General features: G+C 54.0%; 11 protein-coding genes across 11 annotated transcripts; 4 read left to right on the top strand and 7 right to left on the bottom strand.

Annotated features, from left to right (window-relative positions):
• Positions 1-1,150: 1,150 nt before the first annotated feature.
• Positions 1,151-1,992, bottom strand: BU26DRAFT_129662 (uncharacterized protein). Its single transcript, XM_033819637.1, has one exon. The coding sequence runs from the start codon at positions 1,750-1,752 to the stop codon at positions 1,192-1,194; it is 561 nt and encodes a 186-aa protein (XP_033677637.1). The 5' UTR covers positions 1,753-1,992; the 3' UTR covers positions 1,151-1,191.
• Position 1,993: 1 nt separating this feature from the next.
• On the top strand, positions 1,994-3,052 carry BU26DRAFT_129661 (uncharacterized protein). The gene has a single exon (XM_033819636.1). The coding sequence runs from the start codon at positions 2,327-2,329 to the stop codon at positions 2,942-2,944; it is 618 nt and encodes a 205-aa protein (XP_033677636.1). The 5' UTR covers positions 1,994-2,326; the 3' UTR covers positions 2,945-3,052.
• A 548-nt stretch (positions 3,053-3,600) lies between these two features.
• Positions 3,601-4,541, bottom strand: BU26DRAFT_129643 (uncharacterized protein). The gene has a single exon (XM_033819634.1). The coding sequence runs from the start codon at positions 4,424-4,426 to the stop codon at positions 3,767-3,769; it is 660 nt and encodes a 219-aa protein (XP_033677635.1). The 5' UTR covers positions 4,427-4,541; the 3' UTR covers positions 3,601-3,766.
• Positions 4,542-4,919: 378 nt separating this feature from the next.
• On the bottom strand, positions 4,920-6,749 carry BU26DRAFT_510467 (uncharacterized protein; the record flags this gene model as incomplete). Its single annotated transcript, XM_033827234.1, has 4 exons — positions 4,920-5,145; positions 5,275-5,680; positions 5,711-5,949; positions 6,637-6,749. The coding sequence occupies 4 exons, from the start codon at positions 6,747-6,749 to the stop codon at positions 4,920-4,922; spliced, it is 984 nt and encodes a 327-aa protein (XP_033677634.1).
• A 979-nt stretch (positions 6,750-7,728) lies between these two features.
• BU26DRAFT_129648 (uncharacterized protein) lies at positions 7,729-8,559 on the top strand. Its single transcript, XM_033819635.1, has one exon. It carries the CDS (start codon positions 7,816-7,818, stop codon positions 8,347-8,349), a length of 534 nt encoding a protein of 177 aa, XP_033677633.1. The 5' UTR covers positions 7,729-7,815; the 3' UTR covers positions 8,350-8,559.
• A 1,482-nt stretch (positions 8,560-10,041) lies between these two features.
• On the bottom strand, positions 10,042-11,448 carry BU26DRAFT_438496 (glycoside hydrolase family 6 protein; the record flags this gene model as incomplete). Its single annotated transcript, XM_033824293.1, has 4 exons — positions 10,042-10,546; positions 10,601-10,925; positions 10,984-11,147; positions 11,195-11,448. 4 exons carry the CDS (start codon positions 11,446-11,448, stop codon positions 10,042-10,044), a joined length of 1,248 nt encoding a protein of 415 aa, XP_033677632.1.
• Positions 11,449-11,754: 306 nt separating this feature from the next.
• BU26DRAFT_609950 (uncharacterized protein) lies at positions 11,755-12,464 on the bottom strand (the record flags this gene model as incomplete). The annotated part of the gene is made up of 2 exons (XM_033835964.1): positions 12,257-12,464; positions 11,755-12,092 (listed from the first exon to the last, which is right to left on the bottom strand). The coding sequence occupies exons 1-2, from the start codon at positions 12,408-12,410 to the stop codon at positions 11,755-11,757; spliced, it is 492 nt and encodes a 163-aa protein (XP_033677631.1). The 5' UTR covers positions 12,411-12,464.
• A 2,102-nt stretch (positions 12,465-14,566) lies between these two features.
• Positions 14,567-15,307, top strand: BU26DRAFT_510463 (uncharacterized protein; the record flags this gene model as incomplete). Its single annotated transcript, XM_033827233.1, has 2 exons — positions 14,567-14,952; positions 15,154-15,307. 2 exons carry the CDS (start codon positions 14,567-14,569, stop codon positions 15,305-15,307), a joined length of 540 nt encoding a protein of 179 aa, XP_033677630.1.
• A 6,823-nt stretch (positions 15,308-22,130) lies between these two features.
• BU26DRAFT_570695 (uncharacterized protein) lies at positions 22,131-22,943 on the bottom strand (the record flags this gene model as incomplete). Its single annotated transcript, XM_033834051.1, has 3 exons — positions 22,131-22,237; positions 22,292-22,425; positions 22,477-22,943. The coding sequence occupies 3 exons, from the start codon at positions 22,941-22,943 to the stop codon at positions 22,131-22,133; spliced, it is 708 nt and encodes a 235-aa protein (XP_033677629.1).
• Positions 22,944-23,376: 433 nt separating this feature from the next.
• Positions 23,377-23,709, bottom strand: BU26DRAFT_570694 (uncharacterized protein; the record flags this gene model as incomplete). The annotated part of the gene is made up of 1 exon (XM_033834050.1): positions 23,377-23,709. The coding sequence occupies one exon, from the start codon at positions 23,707-23,709 to the stop codon at positions 23,377-23,379; it is 333 nt and encodes a 110-aa protein (XP_033677628.1).
• A 962-nt stretch (positions 23,710-24,671) lies between these two features.
• On the top strand, positions 24,672-26,611 carry BU26DRAFT_510460 (uncharacterized protein; the record flags this gene model as incomplete). Its single annotated transcript, XM_033827232.1, has 2 exons — positions 24,672-24,951; positions 25,002-26,611. 2 exons carry the CDS (start codon positions 24,672-24,674, stop codon positions 26,609-26,611), a joined length of 1,890 nt encoding a protein of 629 aa, XP_033677627.1.
• Between the last annotated feature and the right edge of the window lie 50 nt (positions 26,612-26,661).

Genomic DNA, 26,661 nt, shown 5'->3' with positions numbered 1-26,661 from the left:
ATCGCGGTTCGCCAACGACTGTCTTCGCTGCTTCGTATCGCTGATGCCGCCGGATCCTGCCTGACAAGTTTGTGTCGTTTCGATGACAACCTTTTGTGATGCATCGCTGACTTCGTGTAGGATTTCGAAACCCCTGTCTCCGCTGCTCATTGCTGAGGCGACTGGATCCTAACGCTTGGCGTGTAACTGTCTTTCTGATGACACCTTTTCATAATCCGTTGCCGATCCGCATCCGACTTCCGAGCGTCGCTTGCCGATCATTTGCGACCAAGGTAGGTAAGGTAGGTAAGGTAGGTGAGGCAGGTTCCCGTTTGTCTGCTCTGCGCGCATCTCTGGTTCTTCCCAGCTCAAGTTCGTTCTCTCGCCCTTCCCGTCCTCTTGCGCTCTCCTTTGTTCTCTCTGCTTCTTCAGCACCCATGGCGCACTGCGCACTCTTGCATGCCTCCCATCCTCTTGCTTCATTTCCTGCTCGTTGTTTTCCCCGTGTCCTTGATCATTCATGTCTCCTTTGTGTTTTTCCGGCGGCTATGACGGACTCCGCATTCGACTACTCGCTCCCCTCGGACTTCACGCAAGGTAAGTCGCATAGGTTTGTTCGATCATCAAGCTGCCGTGGATTATAGGTCGTCCGGTATACCCGCCGTCCCAAGGAGAGACTTGGTATAGTCGTCATGTGTCGCGACACTGTGGGAGCCAGCTCGGCCACCCGTAAAACTGCGTTTGGAGCAAGTTCGTCGCCGCTTCTCTTGCCATGGGTGTTTGGTTGCGGCTCTTCCCTTCCTGCTGACGAGAGGTATCGCCTCCAGTTATCGCACAGGAGGTGATGTCACATCCGTTGCCGAAGCAAGTCCCGATGAGGTGAGTGGTCCATTGCGTATAAATGTGGGCATCGATGCTGCACCCACTGACTTCTTCCACACTTGCCTAAGTGGTATCATGCCCGTCAGATCTGACCCCCGATACATCCCTCTTCGCATCGTCCGCGTTTCTGGAGCGGACGAGAACCGCCGGCATCATCGGTTGCTTTTGCCGCATTGCGTAAGGCCGACTACGCGGGCTCCTTGGTCGAATCGACTTGATCTGCCCAGCTCTTCGTCTTTCCGCTTGTAATTCGACCTCGTTATCGACCTTGTTCGACGCTTTGCGTATCGCTTCCCAATTTGCGAGACCATCTTGCCGAGCGTTGCACCATCAGGGCTCAAGGAGTATTCGCCTTTCTCGAAGTTTCACAGCCTCTCGTGACAACAGGCCCTGACTGACCGGACCGGTCACCGCTCGGATATTGGCTTCGTGGAGGCTGGCTTTGCTGGAATTCTCCGTTTTTGCTTTTCCGGTACCACTTGTGGGATTTTTCGAATGGGCCGGTACCGATGCGCTGTTCCGTGGTTCGATTTCCGGTTCCTCCCACATGCGAACAATTATATCGATCCCGTTGGCTTTTTTTTTGCGAGAACATTGTTTCCCCATCAGACTGGTATCTCGACCGATCCGTCGTGGACGTGGATTTAGTGCACCTCTACACTTCCTAGATGCAAGGCCTTTTCGACGACTTTTCTTGCTCAACCACTCCATGCCAGGGATTACGTTCGCATTGACAATCGACTTGCGCCGTCTAGGATACCTTGGCGACCAAATGCTCTCAGGGACCTTTGATGGATCTGGGGGGCCTGTTGGCGGTTTCCATGAACACCCTTTACTAAGACCTACGTACCTAGGATGCTCCGGAGACGTTTGTACCAGACTTATCTTCATGATGGTCGCTATCCATGATCCTTTTAGGTGCTTTAGCTGACGTGCTCAGCCGTCCTAAATCTATTTCCTCGAGATCTATGCCTGAGATCTATGCCTGGGACTCGAAGCATCGGGTTGGTCGAATCTTGAGGTATGAGCGAATCTGAATCCCGGGCACTCCTTGGTCTGGCGGCTTCAAATGGCAGGACAAGAATATCTCATTCGCCCGTGTATTTCGCTGATATCCTTCTGACGATCATGGTGGAGAGAATAACCTCGATGCGGTTTCGAAATGCTCGATAACAAACGACGATCTTGCTGGACCTTGTCGACATTGAGAATCGATATGCGCCTTACCAAATACTCCGGATTGTCGAGACAACGGCTTAAAGGTTTGTTTTCGGGAATGCTCCTGCTGAGAAAGCCAGATTGACGCGTTGATTCGAACCCTGCCGGATTTGTATCTGAGCTCTGAGCTGTCGCCGTGATTGCGCGATCTGGATTTGACACTGTGTTCGCTTCCACTAGCCGCCTCGTTCTGCTAAAACGGTTGTTGCGTGTCTCAACCGGGCCCCATACGGACGATCGACCTGAGATGAAGCATCCCTCCCGCCTCCTCCTTTTTGGGACCCTGCTGTCGACACATCTTGAGCATGTACGCTATCTCCGGATTGCGATATGCCACCAAAGTCTCTCGTTGCTCCATTGTGAAGAGTTTGGTCTCCGCAATATGTGGCCCGTTATCCGATCTTCGTCGTACGGCGCGTTTCGGGTTCTTAGATGCGCCGGAAGACGAATGAAGCCCGCCCAGGAATACGCTGCCGCAGCTTTTGTCATTTCCTCCTCCAATGGCGGCGGGTTCTTCTTGTCATTCGAATTGCTGCTCGATCCATTCCGTTCGGGGCGGGTGGGGTACCATAACAATTCCTATCAGCGCATACGCTTCGTCTCCTTGGTTACTCCAAATGGTTGCCAACGGTTCCGTACAAATCCCGGAGCTTTGCTCAGGCGGGTTTTCTCGGTACTGTTGTGCATTGAAATGCGCTTGCTGACCTTCATCTGTCCCAACCAGCGGTCATCGATATCTCTTGCCGGCGGACACTGTCGAACTTATGCTAGGCCGGCATCAGTTCTTTCATCTCCGGCGTCTTCGGTGTATTTGACTTATCTCCAAACCCACTCCTTCACCCAAGGCCATCGATCGCACCCCTAGCGGAGCGTCCTCGTTCCGAACCGGGATTTCGAGCACGCGTTACGAAAAGGCGAGCGTCCGGTATCCTCTGACCGCCTTGCTGCCGGTCTATGACGCGTGCGAATCTACCGTCGTTAGACCTGTACAGACTGGGGAGTCAGCAATGTTTCCACCATCAGCGACACGAATAAGTATGGATGCTCCTCCAAGGGTACTCAGGCTGCTCTCTTATTTCATATGCATCGAATCCCAGGGTGTACCCGCTTTCGCGCCCGAAGACGTTTCCACGAGCAGGGACCCGGGTTTCTGCGTATTAGATCAAGACGCAGCGAATTGGTTGTTCAGGCCAACCCGCCACGGTTGTTCATCATGGTACCGATAGGAAGGAATGATAGGGCGGACTTATCCTTGCAGGAGATGGGAGCCGAGGAATGTGTCAATCATCCCTGGCCTCCCGTTCGGCATCCACCTGTTCACGATCCCACACTGCTGTCGTTTTCGAACGCTTGAGAAAGACACCGAGCGGTTGCAACGCCATCTCGGTATCTTCAGCCTCTTGTGCCCGTCCCAAGGAATGGCGGTGAGCTGCTCGGGTACCCACAGGCCTGGGATATACCGTTTGCCAGCACTCCGCACCTGAGGCTTCCAAGCTTGCGCATCTATCCCCATCCCCGGTGTATGTACCCGTTTCCGTTCTGTATTACCGTCGGTGCATGTCGGACGTAGACGAGCGGTGGGATGTAATCGTTCAGAGGGCGAAGAGGAACAGTGACCGACGCGAGAGGGACGATGAAACCGGAACGGCGCAATCGGAGGAGTCTACCTTCATTGTCAGCACTGGGATCACATCGAAAGCTCTTCAACTGGGTCCCAACTTGCAGTAGGAGCTCCCATATCGCTACGCGAAGCACCATCGAAAAGGCAGAACCGTCCTAATCGGCCATGTTTTGCTCCCGCTTTTCCCGGAAGAGGTTGCACACGCCTGAGGTCCCAGCCAAAGTTCTCTCGATCCTCTTTTCCAATGAGCAGGCTCTGCCGCCCTTCGTCTGCTGCTCGGCTTTCGGGCATGCGCCATAGACATTGACGATATGATCTTCTTCGTGCTCGATGTCCGAAGAACTTGCAGGTGCCCAACGACACAGCCGGTCTCGGTCTGAATTGAGCTTGATGACAACATCTGAGGACGTTCCGCGACGAATTTCCGAAGAATATCGATGCCGGTGGTCTACTATCCCGTGCCATGAGTGAGTGCTGTTTTGTCCACGGGAATCCTGTCACTTCACTGTTCGGCGCAAGCACGAGCGGCGCCGGGATTGTGGAAGAGGTATCCGTGGCTACTCGGGCAAGTCTGATAGACGAATCTCTCTTGCCGATTGAGGCTGCGCATGTCACTCGGTGTGACGTCTTCGTACTCTGGTCGCACCGCACAGCTGTCAGCCTGCGCTCTATCGGATTGTACTCGGTCGCTTTTTCGTGGCTCCACGATACTGCCAAAGACACCATTCAGTGTATCCTGCCCCCCGCCATGGTGTTATCGTCGCCCATACTGCCGCCACCTTTCAAGACAGGGTGTTGTTCTGATGGATGACGGTGTCGCACAAACGTCCACGCAAGACATGGTGGCGGACATGGCATCCAAGGCGAACGATATGCCGAGGCCGTTTGCTTATCCTGGATTGCTTCCGGTTCGACTCTCAACGCTCTTAACTCGCAGTGCATCTGGCGCCTGATCATGGGGGTTACCGTTCTCGCCTCCCGGGCTTGCTCGCATGTAGAACGACGCTCATGCATACTGCAACGAATCCAAGAAAGCATAGCGACACGTTCGTCTTGGCTGCATCTACCTACTTCGACTCGTGATCGATATGGCAATTTCGATGTGTCGAGGCCTGTGGACATCGGAGGTGGCGTACCGCCGTCTCTCGCGACGCCGGGAATTTCGAGGAGTTCGAGTCGGTGCGTCGTTTCTTGTCCAGATGAGGGCTTGAATTCGCCGTCACCAGCCCGAACAGGTGCCGCCGGAGTGCCCTGCTTCCTGTTTGGGTCTGGACTTGCAATCGTCGCGGGTACGCTTCATTGCGCAGACTTTGTCCGCCACTTGACCATGCCCACAATGCATGATTGCGCTCAGAATCAAACTCGAGTACTGATTGTGCTCATTGTGCAGCATCTTAGTCTTGACGCCGTTGGCCGCCGGCGCGCAGCGTCTCCGCGTGAGAGTACTGTGCTGCAGTCGATATTGTATTTGACGTTGAGCGGTCTTCATGGTTGCATGCCTTTGACTCGCCCCTCTCCTAGTCCCCTGATGCCCTCATGGGTATCGTGTTGTGGTTGTTCCTATCCTTCCACACCGGGACTCGATGGGCTCAAGCTGGGGTTCTCGAGCAAAGCCGCGAAGACGGAGACTTGGACATGCGGCGTATGGATCTGGACGATGGTATGGTAGAAGAACGTTTCCTGGTATCTGCTCTATTACTTGTAAGATCGGAGTTGGGGTTCGACTAGCCATGGCGCCCCCACAGGAGACTCGAAGCTCAATGTGGACTCGGTGAACCGTGCTTGGACCGAGGTGGAGCAAAGACTGTCCCGGTTTCGGAACTACTGTACTGGTTCTCGGAGTTGGGTGCTGCAGCTGGCTTGGGCGCGATCGTCGAAATGGGCTGTCCGCCGCGGCGGTACTCCAAGTGAGGGCCTGTTGTTGTTCCGCCGTGTCAGCACAAGCAGCAGCCAGACCATTCAAGCCGCCTGATTCAGGAACTGAGGGTGCAGTGAGAGTAGAGTACGTACCTGCTAGGTGCACGGGAGAAGTCAACTCCGCGAAAATCTTGCGGGCGGGCTCTATACCCCCACCGGGGCTCTGTGTCAGCGCCCATGTAGAGGATGAGTCTTCGTACCTTGGAAAGCTCGTCGTAGTGCTCTGGGGAGCGTTCTTTGCTCGGGCGGCGGAGGTGTGGGCGGCGCTTCTCAAGGATGCGGTGCTCCGGTGCTCCCGATAAGTCGGCGGCGCAGAAATCCTGCGGGCAACTCTATATCCTAGAGGCTATTCGGTACCGGCGTCAGTTGTGCAGGAGGCGACTTCGAAATTCTAAGCTCTTTAGTACTACGAGGGGCGTTTCCGCTTTGGCTGCGGAGGTCCAAGGCGACGGCCCCCGAGGACGAAGCGCTGCGCAGGAATCCTGCGGCCAACCCTACGTCCTAACGGCTATTCAATACTCGCGCCTGCTGCGTAGGAGGAGACCTCGAAGCTCCCGAGCGCCTGTAGTGCTACGAGGCGCGCTCCCGCTTTGGCTGCGGAGGTCAAAGGCGGCGGCCCCTGAGGAAGAAGCGCTGCAGAGAAACCCTGCGCGCAACCCTATGTTCTAACGGCTATTCGGTGCCGGCCTCCGATGTGTAGGAGGCGCCCTCAAAGCCCCCGAGCGCCTATAGTGCTATGAGGGGCGTTTCCGCTTTGGCTGCGGAGGTTCAAGGAGGCGGTCTCCGATGATGAAGCGCTGTGCTCCATCTCATTTCCCTCGGTCCATATCCTCGCCCTGTTATTACCATCTATCTGTATTCCACCTGTTGTTCCGATCGCGCCGTGTCATAGTCTGATACGCAGTCGATAGAGAAGAGCGGCGTGGGGCAAATGTACTCATCGAGGGCGGTGTATCGTAGCGGGACTGGTCGATCGAGGCTGCTTAATCGTATGAGTAGTATCTCTCCGGGGGGCTTACCGGGATCTGTCAGACCCGCAGCGGTGGTGGAGACGGCTCATAGCTCGTTGCCGCTGCGCATGCGCCTCCCGCTGACGCGCGATGCCGTATTTGCGGTGCGGTCCGGACGCCATGGCGTTGCCCCAAGTCGACCTGGACGCTGCCCCAGCGGTGTCTCCACCCCTGATTATCTCCGCGTGTATGTAATGCGGCAGCATTGATGGATCGTAGGGGGGGCGAGGAGCCCCTCGAGGGCACGCAGGCGGCGTCGAAGCATCAGCGCGACGACTCGGGACGGAGACTCGCGCGGAGGCGGGGCCTGGCAAACAGAACCTGAGTCGGTTTCTGGGCAAGAGAGTAGTTTTTCGATGCAAAGAGGAGGAGTTGTGTCGCTGGTGCAATCCGTGGTTGTCTGTTGGTGTAGAGAGAGCGCGGGGGCGAAGCCGATCGGGCGCTGTGCCTGGAGAAGTCACTGGCAGACCGTATTGCGAAAGGCCACAACATGAGTAGCAGCGCACTACTACTCTCTCCTGACACCATTGAGCAGGCTGAATGCAGTCGCATGCAGCTTAGAAGCCGGCAATGGAGCCTGCAGAAGGTCCTCGCAAAGCGCTATCAGGACTCGGCCCGCATCAGAGCACCTCGAAGGCCTTCACGTCGACGACTACCCGGAGCTCGAAATCGAGTAGAAGAGCGACTTTAATTTTCACCAGGACTTCCGAAGACTTGCTCATTACTATCTAGAAGAAAGGGATGCAATCCGGGTGACTGCAGCCATATGGGCGCGTTGATAACAGCGCAACCCGCTCCGTGCCCCTTATGCCGCATCCTCATCCATTCCAAAAACCCTTGCCTAATAGCTGCCCCCTCCCCCCGGAGATCCTCCTCAGTGTCTTCCCGTTGATATTGTTGATACTGTTGTGCTGGGCATCGCAGTCAACATCCGTGGGTCCGCACGTCTTCATGGCGCTTTCCGAAACGGGACAGCAGGGGATGCGATCGGACGAGGCATCACGCAGCAGGTAGACGGCAGCCTCGCGAGTAGGAATGTGCAGGAGGCTGTAGAGTGATTTCGGAAATAGAGTGAGTGCGGGCAGAGTTCCGGTGGGGCTGGTACAATTGTGGGTGAACAACGTTGGGCTGCGATGTTCGCCACCGGCTGCCATTGCCACCGGCGCTCGAATCAACATTGGAGAAAGCATGAAGCGAAACGGTCACTGCGTAGGAAGGCACGAAGGTTTAAACAGAACGGCGATTTCATTCACCACAGCTAAAACAGCGAGGTCGACGAGACAGGACAAAGACCCGACACCAGACCGACAACTCGACATCAGATCAACCACCTTGTACCAGAGCAACCACTGGGTACCAGAACCACCATCTGACAGCATGCCTGGGGAGTTAGCTCATGACAGACTGCTGCTGACTCTCCTCAATGATGTTGTACGTCGGACTGCCGAGGTCTTCTGTGCTGCTGTTTTATCTGTTAGCATCTGCGGTGAGGAAAGGTGGGAGAGGACGAAAGAAAGGGAAGCGACATACCAGACACCAGAACGGCGACCCGAAAACATTCCCGGTGAGTGGCCCATGGCACACTGCCGCTTCGTCGCGAGTCGAAGTGCGCACCGCTCAGCTGTGAGCTCGCCTCGAAGCTTAAGCGGTTGTCAAAGCCCTGGTTCAGCGAGGGCAGAGCATTGGGCTGTGTCCGGGTCAGTCCGCTATCTTGACCACTAGCGGACAAGCGTACCTGCTAGGTTGCAGACAGTCCGGATGGATACCGAGCCGAGGATGGCGTGTCCGGCACAGAGTTGCGGGAGTGCAGCTGCTTGTGCATTGGAGTCAACATGTCTTAATGGGTTCCATACCAACCCCCCGGGGCAAGCCGCCTCTACGGAGGTCAGAATGGACTGTGAAGGGGAAGGGAGCGAAGACACTCACATCGCGAGGCAGCTCGCCCCGAAAACATCGGGATGCCCTTGTGGAGGTCCCCCCACCCGCGAGGGACACTGGTTGGAGGCGCGGGCGGGGGGTGGGGGGTGGGCATAAGCCCTTTATCCTAGCAGACTGGTAGACCCCCCAAGGGGACGAAAGACGAAGTGAGGAGCCGAGATGAAGGAAGAAGAGAAGGATTGAGGTTGGGGGGACGCGGTATTTATGCCTGGAGGATGGCGTGCTCTTGGCGACGAAGCCAGGAAGTCACGAGCACGTAATCGCGATGACAACTCGGATGAGAGCGCCGCGGAGAGCAGCCGACGACAGGTCATGTGTGATACGGTAACGCTCATTGGCTCAGCCCTTATCAAGTGTCTCCGGTGTTTTCCGGCGAGGAAGGCAGTCCCGTTTTTCTGGCCCGACGTGAGGGCGGGAGGAAGGTGCGAGGAGCCTCACCCCGCTTCACTGCTGAGACGGTGACTGATTCCGACGCAAAAATGTATTCTTATGGCTAGAAATTTGGATTCGTACGTACTCGAACCCTTCTCCATTTCGAAGGTCACGTTTTATAGAGGCATCTTATAGAGGCATTGGCCACAAAAAGAGAGGCTGTTGTTGGTGCGAAAAAAATTGCAATAATTATCCTAGCAGCTGGTCGCCTTAGGGTCTACCAGTCTGCTAGGATAATGAAATGTTTCAAGAATTAAATAATATATATCCAACAAATAACGAACACACACTAGCACAGGTAAGTACTACCTCCCAATTACTGTAGCTGTTCTGTCTCGGAGGCGAACGTAGGTCCACAAGCGCTTGGCGAGGAAGGAGCGCTGTTTACCAAAGCCCCACCAACTTTCACGACTTCACGAATAGGTTTCAAAGGACACAGCATCAGTGGTCTGACGGCTTTTCATTCGCAGTCTCTATCCCTGGGCAAAGCCCACCCAGCTCCTCACGCCCGTAGGCCCCCAATCTCCTCTCCCCGCAGTGTCTACTCCCTGCCGAAGCCGACTGCCTTCTTCATCTTGGCCCAAAGGCCACGGAGCCGCTTCTTCTTCTCCTTCCTCTCCTCTTTCTCCTCGGCGGCAGGCGACGGCGGCAGTGTCTTCTAGTCTCCAGTCAGTCTTGTTTACCTGGCCGATGTTCAATACGCATACCAAGCGCTCGTAAGCGCCACTGGAACAGCCGTTAGCTTGGAGTAGTAGAATGTGCACTCATAACCCCTTACCGGTCTCCGACTCCAAATGCGTTAAAGAACGCGGAAGCGCGGTTGGTCATGATGTCTACTCCAGACAGGATTAGGAGGGGAACACAGTTATCGTTGAGCAATGCCTGACGGACTGGTGGATGTTGATGATTTTTAAAAAATCGTAAGTTGCGGGCGCAGGAGGTTTCTGGACGTGATGAAGAGGTATGTGTCCTGGAGGTCAAAAGTCTCCGAACCTCGAAGAGATTTATAGCACTTCGCTAAGAAGAGTGAAGATGAAAGCAGCTCTAACCACATCGACGATCTGCCTTCCTGGATCCAAGATAACGCCTCCTTCCGTTCCAAAGCCCACTAAAATATCCCTTTGGCTTCCATTCTCGCAATAGCATCTCGAAATACGCTTGACTGAACCCCCCCCTTTCTGGCATGGGCTTGAACGCGTCGTCCAATCCGCAAAAGCTGTTGTAGGTATATGCTGCTGGATCGCTTGTGCCATCGCTTATTCCTCCCCACTTGGCCCAAATGAAAGCATCCAGATTCTTGTCTCCAGTATTGGAGGAGGGACTGCGACCGAATCCGGCTCCATTAACGTTGCACCAGTCTCCCCAGTTTCGACGAATCCCGAAGACCCCTGTGCGAGAGGTGTCCATGATGCCAAAGAGGGGCATGCCGACGTTGAGCTCACTGATGTGCTTTCGCATTATGTTGAGGTATCTTTGCTCGTTGCGTGCCGGGTTCTCTATGTCGTAGCAGGTATTCTCGCCTTCGAACATCTCCCCTGGGGACAGGTCCCTGACGCAATTAGTGAGCCACTCACGAAGGCACATCTATTCACGAAGAACTTACCAAGAATTGTAGCTGGCTACATTGATAGCTATTCCGCGAAACTGCTTGAGCTCACCACTGGCTTTCCATGTATCTACGAGGACTTGTGCACCAGGTTTTTGCGCATCCTGCCATCCAAGCCAACCTCCATGTGCACCATCAAGATACGTTATCACGTTCGGGAGATCGAGGCTCTTTAGCACCAGAGGGACGTTCTTGTGCCACGAGCGTACAACGTGCCCGCACATGGAGTAATTCCCGTTCAGGGCTACTTCTCCTACGACGTTCGGCTCGATGATTACTACAAATGGGATGTTTGGATTCGCTTTAATGGCGGCTTGCATTGCTACAGGATGTCAGTGCGCCCCGGAGGGATGGTTCGCAGTTCCGGGGCATTAGCTTACGCTGGATGATGCGCTCTTCGTACGACCAAGGATCGCTCGCGGGAGGTATGCCAATCGAAAGGCACTCTTTGTATGGCAGAGAAGCGAGCACGAGCCCAAGCACATGGTTGCAAGGGACGTCTTTCACGACTTCTTCGATCCGACCTACATGCTCTGGCTTCTCGCTACGTCGTTATCAGCGTGAGACTATGGAAAAGGGGATATAACCCACATCCACACGAACGTTCCTTGGTCCGCCGCGCTCAATGCTCGCTTCTTTAGCTCAGCATCGGTGATATTGTCGGCAACTTCCAGGATCTGTTTGCGCCACAGGCTATTCGGATGGAGGGTGTAGTTGAGGAAGATGTTCGTTTTGGCGTCTAGATATACCGGTGCATCACACCTAGCTTTTGCTTGACGGCCTGCGATGGCGGATGAAACCACGCCGGAGGCGAGGAAGGAGCTGATCGCGATTGCGACTTTCATGGTGGTGATCGAGGTACTTGCGAAACATTAAACATCACCACTATGCTAGACGGACGCACAATTAAGTATCAAGAGAGTAGGAGTACGCCCTGCATACGGGCAAATGAAATTGCGGTCAGCCAATACGGAATGCGTGCCGAACCATGAAGAGTTTAGCCGGAAGTTACAACGACAATATGTAATCGCAATACTCAAGCACTTGGCATGCGCAAGCGGATTCCGAATGCCTGGATTATTTCTTTCCTGATCTAGACGGGAACCAGACTAGGTATACACACGCCCGAAGTCCTCCGCTTCCCCATATCCTCAGTACTCCAGCAGCGGAGTCGGTGGGCCTGGACGAGCCAGGTCGTACTGGAGTCCAAGGTTCTCACGGAGCACCAGCTCCCGCAGAAGATCTTCCAACTCCTCGCCCTCGCAGAACGGACATCCCGGCCGGTGCTGGCTCACCTTGTCGAACTCGCCCTCGCCCACAGCCAGCATCTTCTCGACAGCGCCGGCGAACGGGAACACAGCCAAGGCCCTCCGATAGTCGTTGTAGTCCTGGTCTGTCATCCGGTACGTCATGTAGTAGACGACGGACGGGATGTATCGGTCGTGGTCCATTCCCATCGCGCGTCCAGCGGCGAAGACACGGTCGAGAACTGAAGGTGACGGTACAATTAGCAGGTGCTCAAAAAGCTGGAGTGCAAATACCGTAGTTTCTCGAGATGGTGCAAATGCTGCAGTGTCGCAGATTCTCTCGTATTAAGACAGCAGTCTTACTTACTGCGCATAAGTTAGCAAAAGTCTCTATCGCTATTCGTACTGGGGGCTTGGTACCACTTCTTGATCGGCGTAAGGAGTGGAACTCGAGCGGACTGCGACCGAATGATGCGCAGTGGCGCAACGAGGACCTTGCGGTCCTTGAGGTGTTCTTGTCCAATGACGCTCACGTCGGACGGAGTATTCGGAGCGGACATCTTGGATTAGGATTGCGATTGGTGATTATTGTCGTCTCAGGGAGTTGTGTGGAGAGTGTTGTGGATTTGCGAAGTGCTTTGAAGCCGTCCCGGAGACCGTATTCTCCGCTGTGTGGGTCGAATGTCGATGTTGGTAGCAGGTGTTAGTGGTGAGGGTTCGAGCGAGCTGGAGAGTCGAGGAGCGCGGAGATAAGGGCTTGGCGGTCATGTGATACGTCATTCACATCGGTACCTGCGGGGATGTAAACGAATCCAAGAAATGCTGAAGATCCCGCGCTGTGTATGAGACCTCAGTAGCATCTTAGAGTGTGATTGAGATATTGTGAGGTATATTTGGGCTTACCTAAGAAGATTATTTGGTGTTCGTGAGGCGTGTCGTTCATGCCATGGCAAACAAGTTGATCAAAGTGCCTCTTACACGGGTATCCGACCATTCTGAGAGATTACAGCATGAGACGGGCGCTATAGCCTTCCCTGACCACCTTGTGGGTGGCTCTTCTTACCTGCCTATTGTATCCACCTGCCTATTGTATCCACTTTGACGTTGCCCGTGAGAAGTTGTGACACCTCATTCGTGGAGCCCTCGCCTTCGATCTGTGTGAGGCTATTTGCAAATCCTCGTCCTGCCCCGCGAAGACTCCCCTGTCATACCAGCCACAGCAAAGACAGCCAGCTTGACCTAATTCGCAGCATGTCCATTGAGATTTCGCCACTTTGATCTCCGTCGTTCGTTCAGCAAACCTTTGTGCTCCCCCCATTCGTATGTCTGCTCGTGTCTTCGCTCCAATGGAAGCTGCCCAACTGACCCTCAATTCTCCGCCTGGCGGCTTGGACATCACTGTTGGCCTTATGTCGCCGCGTCCGTCGAAGCTTGGCCTAACCTCTGCGTCTAGCCGATGTGATTGTGGATGAGGCAGTTCGACTACGTCGGCATGTCTGCAGAGGTTGCAGGGTGGCTGTTTCGCAGGACGATGTCGAGGGCGGGCCTCGGGCACTACAGCGGAGAAGTTAGCTCGTGCGTCACGATGAAGCAAATATAAATGGTGACTGAGGTACTCCATGCCACGCTAATGGTGTTTCTGTCTCCGAGATGCGGTTGACAGACCGGACTTGCGTGGTATCTATCGCGACGAAAACGCGTTGAAGTGGTAGCGAGCTCGGGTCACTGTGAACGTGACGAACTCGGGAGCTGCCACGCCGCAAATAAGAGTAGATGGAACCCATGGGCGTGAGACGATGGATCATGGCTGCTAATGCACATCTGCCATGTAGTTCTCTCGTGCTGGGTGTATGCCGTCACTGGATACTCAGACGCGGTCACGTTGCACCGACATCCAGACAACAACAACAACACGACAACCTCAGAACACCAGAGCACCAACGACAATAAGACATCACATCACAACAGCGTCTTCTTCTTCAAGCATCCAGCAGCGCCAGAACACTCAACGAAAAAGAGAAAAGGTCGCGTCAGCCCGAGGTAGTGCAATCTGTAGTTGAGGTCAATTGATGAGGCCAGAGAGAGGAGATGGGGATGACTTACACGAGCGACACTGTGGCCTCAACTATGAGCAAGCCCAGTGAGAGGAGGCCAGGTTCAAAAATAAGTCATGCCGTAGCGGAATGGAATCCCGTAGGACCCTTCCAAGGGGCCTACCCTTGCAATATCTGATATTCTCATGTATTGGAGCTGGAGAGAAAAGGGAGAGAGGAGGTGCAGGTCGGCCTTTTATAGAAGACGGGGAGCCTTGCACGGGCCCCAAGCGACACGTGATCTCTCGCTTAACAGGCTCTGGATCACATTAAGGGTGAAGATGGTGATCTGACGTGGCCTTGACGTCAGTGAGGAGGCGGAAAGGCGGTGTGGTGGTCGTTGGGCGGTTGTTTGGTGACGGCGAGGTTGGAACGGCAACATGTTCCTCTCAAAGTTCTCAGAATTACTACACCAACCGGCTACTCACTGCGGCTGCAGCAACCTGTTTCTCCTTCAAAGATTCATAGAAAATCTATGATTCTCTGCCTACCATAGCAACCTCCACTTCTCCCGCACTCGACCGCCCTCTGCGTCAACCAAAGGGTACACCACACGTCTAGATCGTCATCACGCTGGCTAACTCAGACTCTCAGGGCTTCCAACTTCGATACCGTCGAACAGAATGTCGAGCTCGCGCTGGACTCCTCCCCCGTGGCGCTCCTCCAACAATCGCGTCACCCGCGCGCAATCCAATCAGGCCACAGCCAACAGCTCTCTCCGCTACGTCAACTCGACATCCTCCCACCTCGCAGCCGCGGCCATCTATCTGCGCCAGCCCGCCCGTATCCGTATCTATACCGCGATTCTCCTTACCGCGCTCTTCATGGGAGCCATGATCTGGTCCTTCGCAACCGTCTTTAACGGGCGCCATACCACCGATATCCCACAAGCATACCGTGTCTCCACGGATGAAGGTCAGAAGAATCTTGCCGCCTTCGTGCTGCTCATGGCCGGCGGGTTTTGGATTACCTATCTCCTCATCGGGTTCTTCGTTGCGCTGGGTCGGAGGTTTGCGAAGGGGACATACGAGGACTTGTTGGAGTTTGAAGAGGTCGACCGATATGAAGGGCATGCGAGGAAGGCGAGGTGACGAGACAGACTCCTGTAAAGTGGGAACTCCTTCTGCCTCAGGAGTGATGCCAATTTCCTTCCTCCAGTATCCGCCTTCGGTCCCGTTTTCAATACGCTGCTGGGCTGAATTGTCTGTAGAATTAGTCCACTGTCCTGGGACATACAGAAGCCGAGAGACTCGAATCGATCCTGTTTTGGCCGTGTAAGGCCGTCTTTGGATGTTCGGAAATGCTTGGAGGACTTCTGGAAGAGCGCTGTAAATATCTGGCTTGGAGTTCTTACGGGACAATGAAGAAATAATGATAGCCTTCTTCCTTGATTTATTAGAAAGCCACCTGTCTTGTCGCACTCTCTATCCCACCGCACCTTTTTCCGTCGTGGCTCCTTTTCTACCACACCTTTCCCATTACGCGTAGATTTCTGCTATGGTTCCTCCTCCACCGCGGTTCCCTTCGTGATACAACGTCGTTCTCTGCTAGGAGCTGTTTGCTGCTCGAAGCCTTTCTGCGCATCCCTTTTGTGCAGCAGCCTCCCCCTTCCTCCCACACATATGTACCGTCTTTTCTGCTGGGCCCGGCTTTTTGCTAGATCCGTTCTCCCGGATTTCGATTTCTTCTCGACGACTCGTTGCTAAATCTCCTGTATTATCTACTAAACCTTGTTTCTGCCTAATACTCCCATAATCATAGAACCGTCCACGATAGGCCCCCCAGAATTCCCAGACCGCCCTAAGCAACACTCGTTTTAATGAAATGCTCTCTAAATTCTCGCTCAAGTATGTCTACTATCACGGGATTGCAGATTCCGTTCATGTCTGCGATGCGCTGAGCGCGTATGAGATGGAAATCGTGGACATGGAGACGATACTTTTTATCACCACCATTCTGTTACCACAAGAGCACCATGGATGTATCATACCTGTGTTGTCGGTTTTCTGATGTTCTCAGGAGGCTGGAGCTAGTCGTTGGGTTCAAAGCGCTAAAATGCCGGATTGGCTGTTAGATCTCGCAGGGACGTGGAACGCGACTCAGCCTGCAGACTGCTATTAATGTCGCTAGTGGACGCCGAATATGTTCATCACGCTAATGCATCACGTCAAGTACAGTGCAGGAACGTTGCCAGAAGTCAATAGACAAGTCGTAACACTCTTGTGTGGGGACGACATTGTATTAGAATTTCCTGCTAACCACACTAAAGAACGGCGACGGAAAGGAATAGCCGCACTGGAGACCGCATTTGAAACCGCCGAGACTCTCGAAAAAGCGTCTTCTTCCACTCTTCATCTCTCTGCCGGGGTATACTTCAACTGGTGCGCAGACGGGAAGATTGTGTGTAGGGACGGAGGGTAGATTTAGCGAGTTCGGGTCATGCTGCGTGTACGCTATGGGTGGCGCGTACGCTGTCGGCTACGCGTGACGTTCCTGCTAGTGGGAGACTGTGCTTCGGGACGGGCCCACACCCCTTCTGCGTGCGGAGTTTGGAATGTAGCCTCTTTCTCGCAGGTATTGTCCATGTGGCATGCTCGCATCTTCTTTGTACTGGGATAGGGCGAATTAATGACTGCGCGATGGAGGGCGGGTTCAGCGAGCTCAGGTCATGCTGCGTGTACGCTGGCGGCTGCGGGGACGTTCCTGCTGCAGTGCTCTTGTATGCCGGTTCGGTATCTTGAAGTGCCTGACTCTATCCATTTCGGAGGCGCGGGTGGGAAAGCGTAGTCGTGGATAGGATACTGGGCATCGTCTGTTCGTACTCTGTCCTGAATGTGCAATCCATTGTCGGGGATGGTGGTCTTCCCCGGAAGCCCGAAGAACGAGGGGCAGAGGTGCCACCGGAGTGCCTGGGGTGGCGGTCTTTCTTGAAAGTTTTAAAGTTCCGAGCAAAACATCCGCCGAAATGTCCGGAATTGTGATCTTCCAAAAGGGAATACCCATCCCACCCCGGGCATATCCGGAATAGTAATTTTCCATGGGGAATAACTATGGGGTAGGGGATCCCACGGCTGTCTGGGATGGCAAACTTCCACGGGGAATAACTGTGGGGTGGGGGATCCCACACCGGTCTGGAATCGTAATCTTCCACACCGGAATACCTTTGGATCCCCCACCCCGTACTTGTCCGGAATGGTAGTCTTTCACGGGGAATAACTGTGGGGTGGGGGATCCCACACCGGTCTGGAATAGTGATCTTCCATACCGGAAAACCTTTGGATCCCCCTCCCACCCCGGACATATCCGGAATGGTGATCTCCACAAGGAATATTTGGTGGGAGAAAGCTGCCGAAACACGTGTCCCTGCGACCGAGAGGTTAGTGGTGTTGCTTCCGTTTATACGTGTCACTTACCTAGTCCAGTTTGTCCGGAATGTTGCGGAGTATGATGTGGTGGTGGAGTAGAAAACGAGGTGGGACCTTAGACAGCGAAAATTTGGCTGCTGGCTAAGCAACCGCCTCTCAGTCAAGGTGAAGGCGAAATTGGAAGGAGCTCTCCCGATTAGCGCGACGTTTACGGCTGGGCCCAGCCTCAACAATTTCGAGCTCACTTCGCCGTTGCTCCGCCACCAAGTCCCCGCTTCTCCCCGCAAAATTTTTCAACTTCTACGGGAGCCACTGAAGGAAGGAGGGACTCGCCAACCATGACGATCGCTGTCTCGGCTATTGCTGCTTCCCTCAGCCAGGCACCGACAAAAAAGTCCACACGAAAACGGCCCCGATCCCTTCAGGTGAGTGCAGCTCCTTTCTAGCCTCGCTACCTTTACGAATGGCCTAACATTCACTCGAAGGGACTTTCACTCGAAGGGACTTATTTGGGTGCCACACCGCCTGGCCGGCGAGGGAAGGAGCATGAGTCTTCGACGACAACGCTCGCTATCGCGGCGACTGCTTCTTCCCTTTGCCGGCCAGGCTCACCACGCCGGCTTCCCGATCCGCCCTCACACACGTCGACATGCACTCAGATTGAGAGCCGCTGGTGACTACGGTATCGCCACCCTGGTTCCGGTGGTGTTGTAGGCGGCTGCACATGGGACGCGGCGCCTACGACACCACCAACGTGCCACTCCCAGCGGGTTCTCAGACCATCCTTCGGCTTGACTGCCCGCTACACGGCGATTCCGGACCGTCACCCGGATTTGATCGCTTATGGGACTCTCTATGCCTACAAGGATGGTGCGACTCTACTTCACCAACTTTGTCTTTCGGCACGGGATCTGACAAGACTAGCCTTCAGCTGTGGCCACTGTCTTCTGGCCTTGCCCTGCCTTGCCTTTGGCACCATCCTCAGACTTATGAAGGCTGGCCCCATACCCACTCAAGGCCCGCCGATCTGCCCCCGCCGATGGCTACATGTAGTCTCCGACTCGACCGAAATGCCGCTTATGTATGGATAATCTTGGAGAAATCTGCGCTGGGTTGGGCCATGGGCGGAACGTATAGTTTCAGTTTACTGTACATCTTAATTTCATGGCTGTCCAACCCAACTCTTCGTTGCCGGCGTGAGTGATGTTCTGTGATCGGCGACGTCCACGGCGTCCATCATGAGCGTGTTTGCGGAGTAACGTGTATATTCAACTCGGAGTTGTCGTACTATGTCAAGTGCCTGCTTACTCTGGTGTCGCTTATAGAACGCAACACGATATCATGTCTATGGGGGCGAGAAAGCCGTAGGCCCCTGTGAGACGGCACGTCCATATAGGTGGCGAGGACGACAATTAAGGCGTTTTGCATCTTGTAATGGATGGCCTATTGGTCATTTATATGGCATTACTAACTTTGGGATTTCCCCAAGGATTAATACAAGGGATTCGCCGTCCCCAAAAGAAACTCCCGTAATTTCTCAGCGGCCTTGGCCTTGAGATATTCGAGCAGATGACGACAAGGACTCCAGATGGACATAGGGACTGCTGCAGTATCAACGCGGGATCTTCTACTGTTGTAGTGTCTGTGGGCGAAAAGATGCTATGAATATATCGCAACGTGCGTCCGCAAACCAGGTGTCCGACATACAAACAGAACGGAGGAACTCTGCAGCATCTCACATCTTTTAAACAATTGGTCTCGTCTCCCATCCGGAATATATCCTCGTGCGCTAGGACTTGCCGCAGTCTGGGTGCTCTGCTTCCACCTACTTTTAAGCTCCAGGCGCTGCGTCCCAAAGCACGATGTGTCTCGACCGTCCGATTGGCCTTTGATACCATAGATAGCTAAATAGGATGATTCCCGGATCAGACAATTTCCATCTCCCGCCCATAGCCAAAGTTACCCACTTTGTCTCCCGTACGAAAGACAAGTGAAGATACGTACCGAGACACATAACATACACGAGGTCCTGACGAACCACACCCCTGTCACTCCTGGTTCTGGCCGCGTTTTGGATCTGTCTAAGCCTTCTCACGCACGCAACGCCACGGCCCTTCACAGCGTTCAGAAGCCCAAGTTGTCCGGCTTTACGTGCCAATCATTAATGTCAGAATATCGCCTCGAAATATCAACCAGGTTCGGCTCAGGGTAGCCTGTTATGCCTCACGTTCCTATCGAATTGGCGTAATCTAAGACCGAAGCGCCATGAGGAGATCCAGCATTTGAAATCTAGCATATCATGGTGAGACATGCTCTCCAGACCCCTCCTGGTGCAGTCACATACGTACATGAACTTCTATTGTAGGTAGCGGTGTGGTATAAACGGGCGTTCTCGCAGAGAATGGTGAGACGGGATCGTAAAGGTGCAGTGGCACGTATGGGCTGGGTAGGCAATCACGTAGCTGGACGCAGTAAAGTAGCAACGAGATAACTTCGAAGTCCTAGAGTGTTGAAGGAATACTCTATTGCGGTTTGCGCGTCGCGTAGCCTAAGAAGTCTACGTGGAGTAACTGAGCTCGGGAAGTCGCTGTCTGCTAACAATCTGGATTCTGGATGCTTTGCATTACTACTCCATTTCCATTCTGTCCTTATTAACGTGACTTTGCACTTCTCATGCGAAGCATCGGGTTCTCCATCGCCTGATGCTGCATACGCTGAACCGAGGATTGTTTCGATAATCCCACTTCTGCCTGCGGAGTCTAGAGGCGAGCGTCTTTTTTTGCTCGTACTGTACATGTACTATGCTGGCACCTTCTGTATGACAAGGTCGAAGCGAATTGACGACTGCTTCGTAGCCTGAAGGTAGACAGCCTATCCGATACATACCCGGTAGTGACAGCAGTGGATTTTCCGGTGTTCACAGAAAGAACGAAGTAGATGTTGCTGTACGGATACGGTGGTTCATGCTTTGAAGCTTGAATAAACCCGGTTATTGGCCGACCTATGCCAAACCAAGGCGATAGGGAACATCATCCTCAAAATAGATTATCGGAGGTGTTTGGGGTGTAGAATCGCTATCGTGTAAGCCTGAGAAGGTGGAGTTGAATCAGAATCCAGTACAAGCAGGGATAGAGAAGAGTGTAGCCTCTGAGAGCAAAACTGCGCACCTGAGGTTGACGTAGCCGTCCTGTTACGTCAGTGAAGGCCAATTGCCCCGCCAGCCACGCAAATTTGCACAACCACGGCGAAATTATCCCACTTTGCTTCTATGTCACGACCAGGCCACTTATTGTATATATATTAATTAATTCTCCATTGCTAGTATCAAAACTTGACCCGATTAAGAGGGTACACGACAGACTCAGTTGGTTCAATTTAATAATTAGTAGGTACTCCCCCTCCCCAATTTCCTATGTCTCCCCAGTTTATCCGCCTACAATGTATTAAGATTCCCAATCATGTTTGCTTTTTGCATTTTTGGTTTTCATATCTACTCCGGCGTCTCTACTTTTGCTAGACTTTTTACCGTTTTGGCTTGTGTTGAGGGTTCGAGTGTTGGCGATCGCAAAGCGTGCTTTTGGTTGTTTTGACGCTTGTTTTTTTGGCAGTTTCTGGGGCTGGGTAGGCGAGGTGAAGGGCAGCAAGGCTGTGGAGACACGCCGGATCTGGACCTACAAACTGTCATGTTTATCCCTTTTGGAACACAGAACGTTGAGCTTTAAAGTTCTACTTTGGGCTTTGTAACTCCAGCCTGGATTATTTCATGTATTTCAGAGGCACAAGCGCTGTTGTATTGCTGGTTTATGGATGCGTTGACGAAAAACCTCGTTGAACCGTTCGCTCGTTCCAAAATACACGGCCTCGCAAACATGGGTATCTATGACCTTTACGCTCATGCTACTCCCGTTTCTCCGCTCTAGTTAAATCTGCTGCAATGGGAAGGCTTTTGAATTGAGGGTGCGCAATAAATGTTTGTGGAATCCCGGTTACGCCTCTCGCGGCAGGGAACTCTCCCGGTTCAAGAGCTCGCTGTGTAGATAAAATTCCTCGTATAGCTAACTGTTATCTACGCTTTTGTACGCCCCTGCGAAGGCCTACACGGTGGTTGTTACGTTCGTCGTTTGATCCGGAGAGTTTCACACCGTGAGCGCATGCATTGCTCATATGGTCCATGTCTAAATCTCAATCAATGCCAGGGTCATGATGCCGATCTACTGGACTTCGCGTAGCAAAGCCACGTCTCTTTTCTTTCCTTCTCCTCGTTGAGAACTGATTGAGGAGGCTGTACTATAGGGGTGCTCTGTATGGTCTGGTCGCGCAGTGGCATCTAGGTATTTGGGGAATTTAGGTCATCTACCTCACGGAGCGGCGCAATTTGTTCTCGAGCTTCTTTTTGCCCAGACGGTTTAAGAGAATTTAACATGGAAGAGAAAGTGGAGATATCCTCTCATAGCTCAGAAGAACCTCTACGGAAAACGCTGCTGAAGACAGAGGATGCGCGTCGACTTTTAGTCCGGCATTCGGGCTGGGCTGCAGCAGCTGCAAACGACGTTGTGCGCCGATGACACGGCGCTTGTGCTCGCAGATGATTTATACGAAAGGGCAACAACAGTAAGGTAAGAGGGAGACAGCTAGCCGCTCGTATTCGAATTGCTTATAGGCGCTGTCATCCACCTATGTAGAACGCAGGCCACTTGCGACGGCATGGATCTGACTCTGGTCGTGCGCGCAGCCCCGGCCAACAGGTGCCACCACCGAGACGACGCTCCGAGATTTCCTTCGAAGACAGCCATCAATAAAGAGTCTTCCCCGTTGTCCAGCCTTAGTATCCAAAAGATAGCACACTGTCCAGATCCTGCAAGCCCCTTCGTCCCAGCAAGCCAGACATCTTCGAGTAATCCACTAGCTCTTTCCAGTTCAGTACGTGCTCTGCAGCGAAGTCAGTATCGTCACTGTTTCTTCAGCTTGGAAGAGAGCACCTACCCCAGTGGATGACCTTGCAGTCCGGCATGCCTTCGCAGTTCTGATGATCAAATGGAACGTCCTTCGAATGCGTGGCGCACCAGTCGAAGTGTCGAGCTCGGAAGCAACTGGGGCCCTTATTGTCACCACAGAAACTAGTCTGATTAGATTCTCCTTCCGCAAGCAGTAATGAAAGGGGACTGTACCACTGCGGAGCAGGCCGTCCCGGAAGGTTGCCGCCGCGACTGAAGAACGCAACCTCCTCGAGCGCGAACGGTAGGTACCTGGCATTCTCGGAACTTCCGTGCTGTGTGCCCTTCTTCGACTCGCTGCGGCCGGGATTGGGAGGACTGATGGAGGGCGGCTGGTGCCTTGACTGTGGCGGATCGAGCCCGGCGGAGGGAGGAGAGGCGATCATGAGAGAAGGTGGAACTGGCTGTCCGTAAGTGTAGGGAACTGCTCCAGGACCGACGGCATGCGCGAGCTGGTACGGCGACGGAACTGCATGTGCTGCTGACGGTCGGTTTATCGCTCGAGAGACAGTGGCCTCTAGGGCGAGAAGACGGTTGTCGATTGCGTTGAGGCGCGTGTGGACGTCGCGCTTGAACGCGCCCATCTGCGCCGACAGGTCATGGAGAGCTTGAAGAATTTGAACAGTTGGATCCACGTCCATGCCTGCACAGAGTTAAGAGAAAAGACGGTGATGTGGTGAGGTGAGGTGAGGTGAGGTAAAGGGTCGAAGAGGAAATGTTGCGGTTTGGCGCTACCGCAGGGCAAGCAAGTTGGGATGAAATTTCACCAAGTCCGCGAAAACACCACGTCAAAATTTGAAGATGCATCATCACAAATATCATAGAAGGGCAGATATGTACGAGGACGAGAAGAAACTTTTATTCGTTCCGAAAACTACCGCCCAAAACCACTCCGAAACTCCAAAAAAGTCCACCCGGCAGGTACTAGGGTTGCTGAAGCGAGACTCCGTCTTCTCGAACGTATACGAGCCGATCCATCAGGTTCTGATTGCTGAGCGTCGCCACGGCGTTCTGCGCCTGCTCTCGAGTTGCATATTCCACGATGCCGCGAGGGCGGAGAGTCTGTCGTTGCCGCTAGGCGGCCCAGTCGGCGCGCAGGTTCTCGACGACCGCCTTGACTTGGCGGAGCTCCTGCTCCTCGGTGAGGTGCGGGCGGCGATGGCGGTATCTGCCCAGCTCCTCGAGGGCCACCTCGACAGTCCGCAAGGTGCGGTCAATGGAGGCTCGGAGGTCAGCGAGAGCGTGACCCCCGAGGAGCTGGTTGGCGCGGGCGGGGCGCGTGGCTTCGAGGCGGCCGAGGAGGGTTCGCAAGGCCGCATTGGCCCGCATCACCCAGAGGATCTCGGGCGCGGTTGGCGGCACGCCGGAGAGGGCGGGGATGAGGAAGATAGAGATGCTGTCAGGCATCGTGGGCTTGTTATTGACGGCTGTGGGTGAGAAGGCGATCGTGAGAGAGATGTCGGTGCCTGAAGGAGAAAGGAAAGGCAAGGGTCACAGAAGTTGATCACTTCAAAGCAGTATCTCTGCGTCACCTACTAACGGCTCCCAATTGGGACTAGCATCTTGCTTCAGATCACAGAATCTTCTGGCGATCACGCAAACGCTGTCTGCCCGGCGTAACTCCAGCGACGCCTCGCTTACTGATCACGTGCAGTGCTGGTGCCAGATCACTGCCAAGCTCTCTCACGTCTATTTAAGCTCGCCTGCTGCCTCATCTCCTTCTTTTCCTTAAGCTTCTGGGTGGCCGTCCACTGGAAGTCAGCTCACCTACCCACAGCTGACTTGTGTGGGGCTTTGCCCTCATCCTAGAGCAACCCTCTTCGCGCGCCCTGTGCCTCGATTCTCATAGTCGTAGGCCCTCGTTTACGGGAGACGGTCCCGCGAGAGGAACATTTCTTGTTTTTGTTGTTTTCTGCTGACCAGCGACTTTCGCGGGGGCACACAATCAGTGAAGAGTTTCTCGGAGGTTGTGCTCAGTCGGAAACCCGACTTTCCTCTTCTGTTGGTCTTCAGGCTATCAGGGAATTTTTTGACACCTTTATCTTTTCTTTTCATTGACATCTATGGCCTTGCTATGGAGTTGAGGAAGAGATTCTATGACGTGTTGCTACTGCCTTGACCTGAGCCTCCCTTCGCCTTCTGTCGGACTACCACAATGCCTCATGTATCCTGTGCAGCTTGTCTTTTGACTGAATGAAAGGAAGAGTACTCTAATCGTCGCCCCAATGTTGAGCGTTCCTGTCGTCTCTGATTTCCCTCGCCCATCGTGAGCGTCCCAGTGAAAAGTCCCAAGCACACAACTGCCACGGGAGATCCACGAGACAAAGACAACGGCCCTTGCCACAGCTACGGGGAAACCCATATGTGAAATGTCTGTGAAAGCCTCCCGGGCTGCTTCGCGAAACTTAGCACGCTGGAGCACTCTACCTCACAATCATACAGAACACCGAGATACGACCAAAGCAACACAGCCCAAAGCGCCCTCATCAAGCCCTCCTCCATACTCTCTACTCGCGCGCCAGGTGCCTCACTTTCCTCCTTGCCCAAGCGGTCGCGACGTGGCGTCCGAAAAGCGACTCGCCGCCACCAACAACCCTCTCAAGGCGAAAGGTGAGCAGCAAAAGCAAGCGAACGATCTGTCCAGCAAGTGTAAGTGGTCTACTTGGTGCTCTTTACACCCACATGCTGACCTGACGCAGATCGCGACATCTTCTCCACCGACCGGCACTCCGTTACTCACACCCCTCGCGATATGACGCCCGCGAAACAGCCCCGAGGAGCTCCAGAGCAAGAAATGGAGAGCACTCAGGAGGCTTGCCATATCCAGGATGACAAGAGAGAGGACAGCAGTCCAGCCAAGCGCGACTTCGAACAGGCGCCATCGGAGCAATTGCAAGTACCGCAACCTGCCGCCGCGCCAAAGTACCAGCCCATCTCTCACGAGCCCATCCTTCTCGGCGAAATCGGCTACGGCCTCTTCAAGAGCCGTCTCGTCTTCGAAGCCGACCCCTGTCCTCCTGAAAAGCTATTTGGTGGCCTTGACTACGAGAATTTCGAGTACACCAACGTGAAGGAAGGCACCAACCGGATTAAGGCCGATGGTACGAAGTCAAAGAAGAAGTACACCGGAAGCGGAGCGGAGATGAACGTCGACACTGTTTTCCAGCGCATGAGCGCGTCAGAGAAGCTGACCCTTTGGCGCAACAATGGAACCATAAGCAAGTTGAAGGACGGCGAGATTCGGAGGAACGAGCGCCTTATTGTTCTACTAGAACATGAGCCGTGTGGTCCCAAGGTAGAAGCATCGCGCTGGGCTGACAAGGTCAAGCATCTCGAGCACGTACTAAAGAAGAACTTACCCGACAGTCACATCACTCTCCGCACCTTCATCTCGGCGAGCGACTTCGTTGGCGACGGCCGATTCCGCCCTTACATCAACGTGCTCCTCGATCTCCTCCGTAAATATCCTCACCACTTCTGCGTCGAGCTCGAAGACCAGTCCATCATGGACGCCGACCCCGCAGACTTCCACCCGACTACAGAAGAAGACGATTACAACGTGGAGAAGCAGCGCAAGCTCCTGACTCCCGAGAGGGTATGCCACATCAAGGGCTTCGACGATGAGGATCCCTTGAATGGGAAATTACTCAAGCTGGCCGAAAACGAGGAATACAAGTGGAGGCAGGCGGAGCAGGAGAAGATGGGGCGGAGACCTGACTACAACTGGTACTGGATCGAAGGGTGGATGAACCAGAAAATCAAGGAATGGAGGGAAGAGATCCTCGCACGCGTCACAGACAAACTTCAGGCTCGCTGTCAAGAGATCAATGAGGAGTTCAGGTTTATTTGGAAGTTCGTGGAGGACATTCGACACTTCAACAGCCACGGAGTTCTCCCAGGGGAGGCTGTCCAGCCCTTCAAACCAATGAAGCAGAACAAGCGAAAGAAGCCTCCTGTGGTTCCCGCGTACTTCGATCCCTTTCGAAAGGCAAATGCCGTTGATCCGGCTGAAGAGGCTAAGCGCATCATCTCGGTGCTCCCGTGGATCTCAGAGGAACGAGCTGAACAGCACGTCGCGCAGATGTTGTCGATTACAGAACAGGACCCGACCGCGGAATACCCACCTCTTGAGAGATCAGAGCAAACCTCTCCTGCTTTACCGTCCATTACCACAAACACACAGGGCCCCGAAGCCCCTCCCTCGCATGTCATGCCCACCTCACCGAGGAAGGGAAAACGTGGACTAGAGCAGGTAGATGTGGGCGAAGAGCCAGAGGATGAGCACAAGAAGGCAAGACTAGGCCCATGAGCAGTTGCTGCAAGGAATTTTGCAGAAGACGATGATCACAAGGGAATCAA

Source organism: Trematosphaeria pertusa (assembly GCF_010094035.1).
Source record: "Trematosphaeria pertusa strain CBS 122368 unplaced genomic scaffold BU26scaffold_19, whole genome shotgun sequence".
Classification (NCBI taxonomy): Eukaryota; Fungi; Ascomycota; class Dothideomycetes; order Pleosporales; family Trematosphaeriaceae; genus Trematosphaeria; species Trematosphaeria pertusa.
This window is presented reverse-complemented; position numbering and strand designations above follow the sequence as displayed.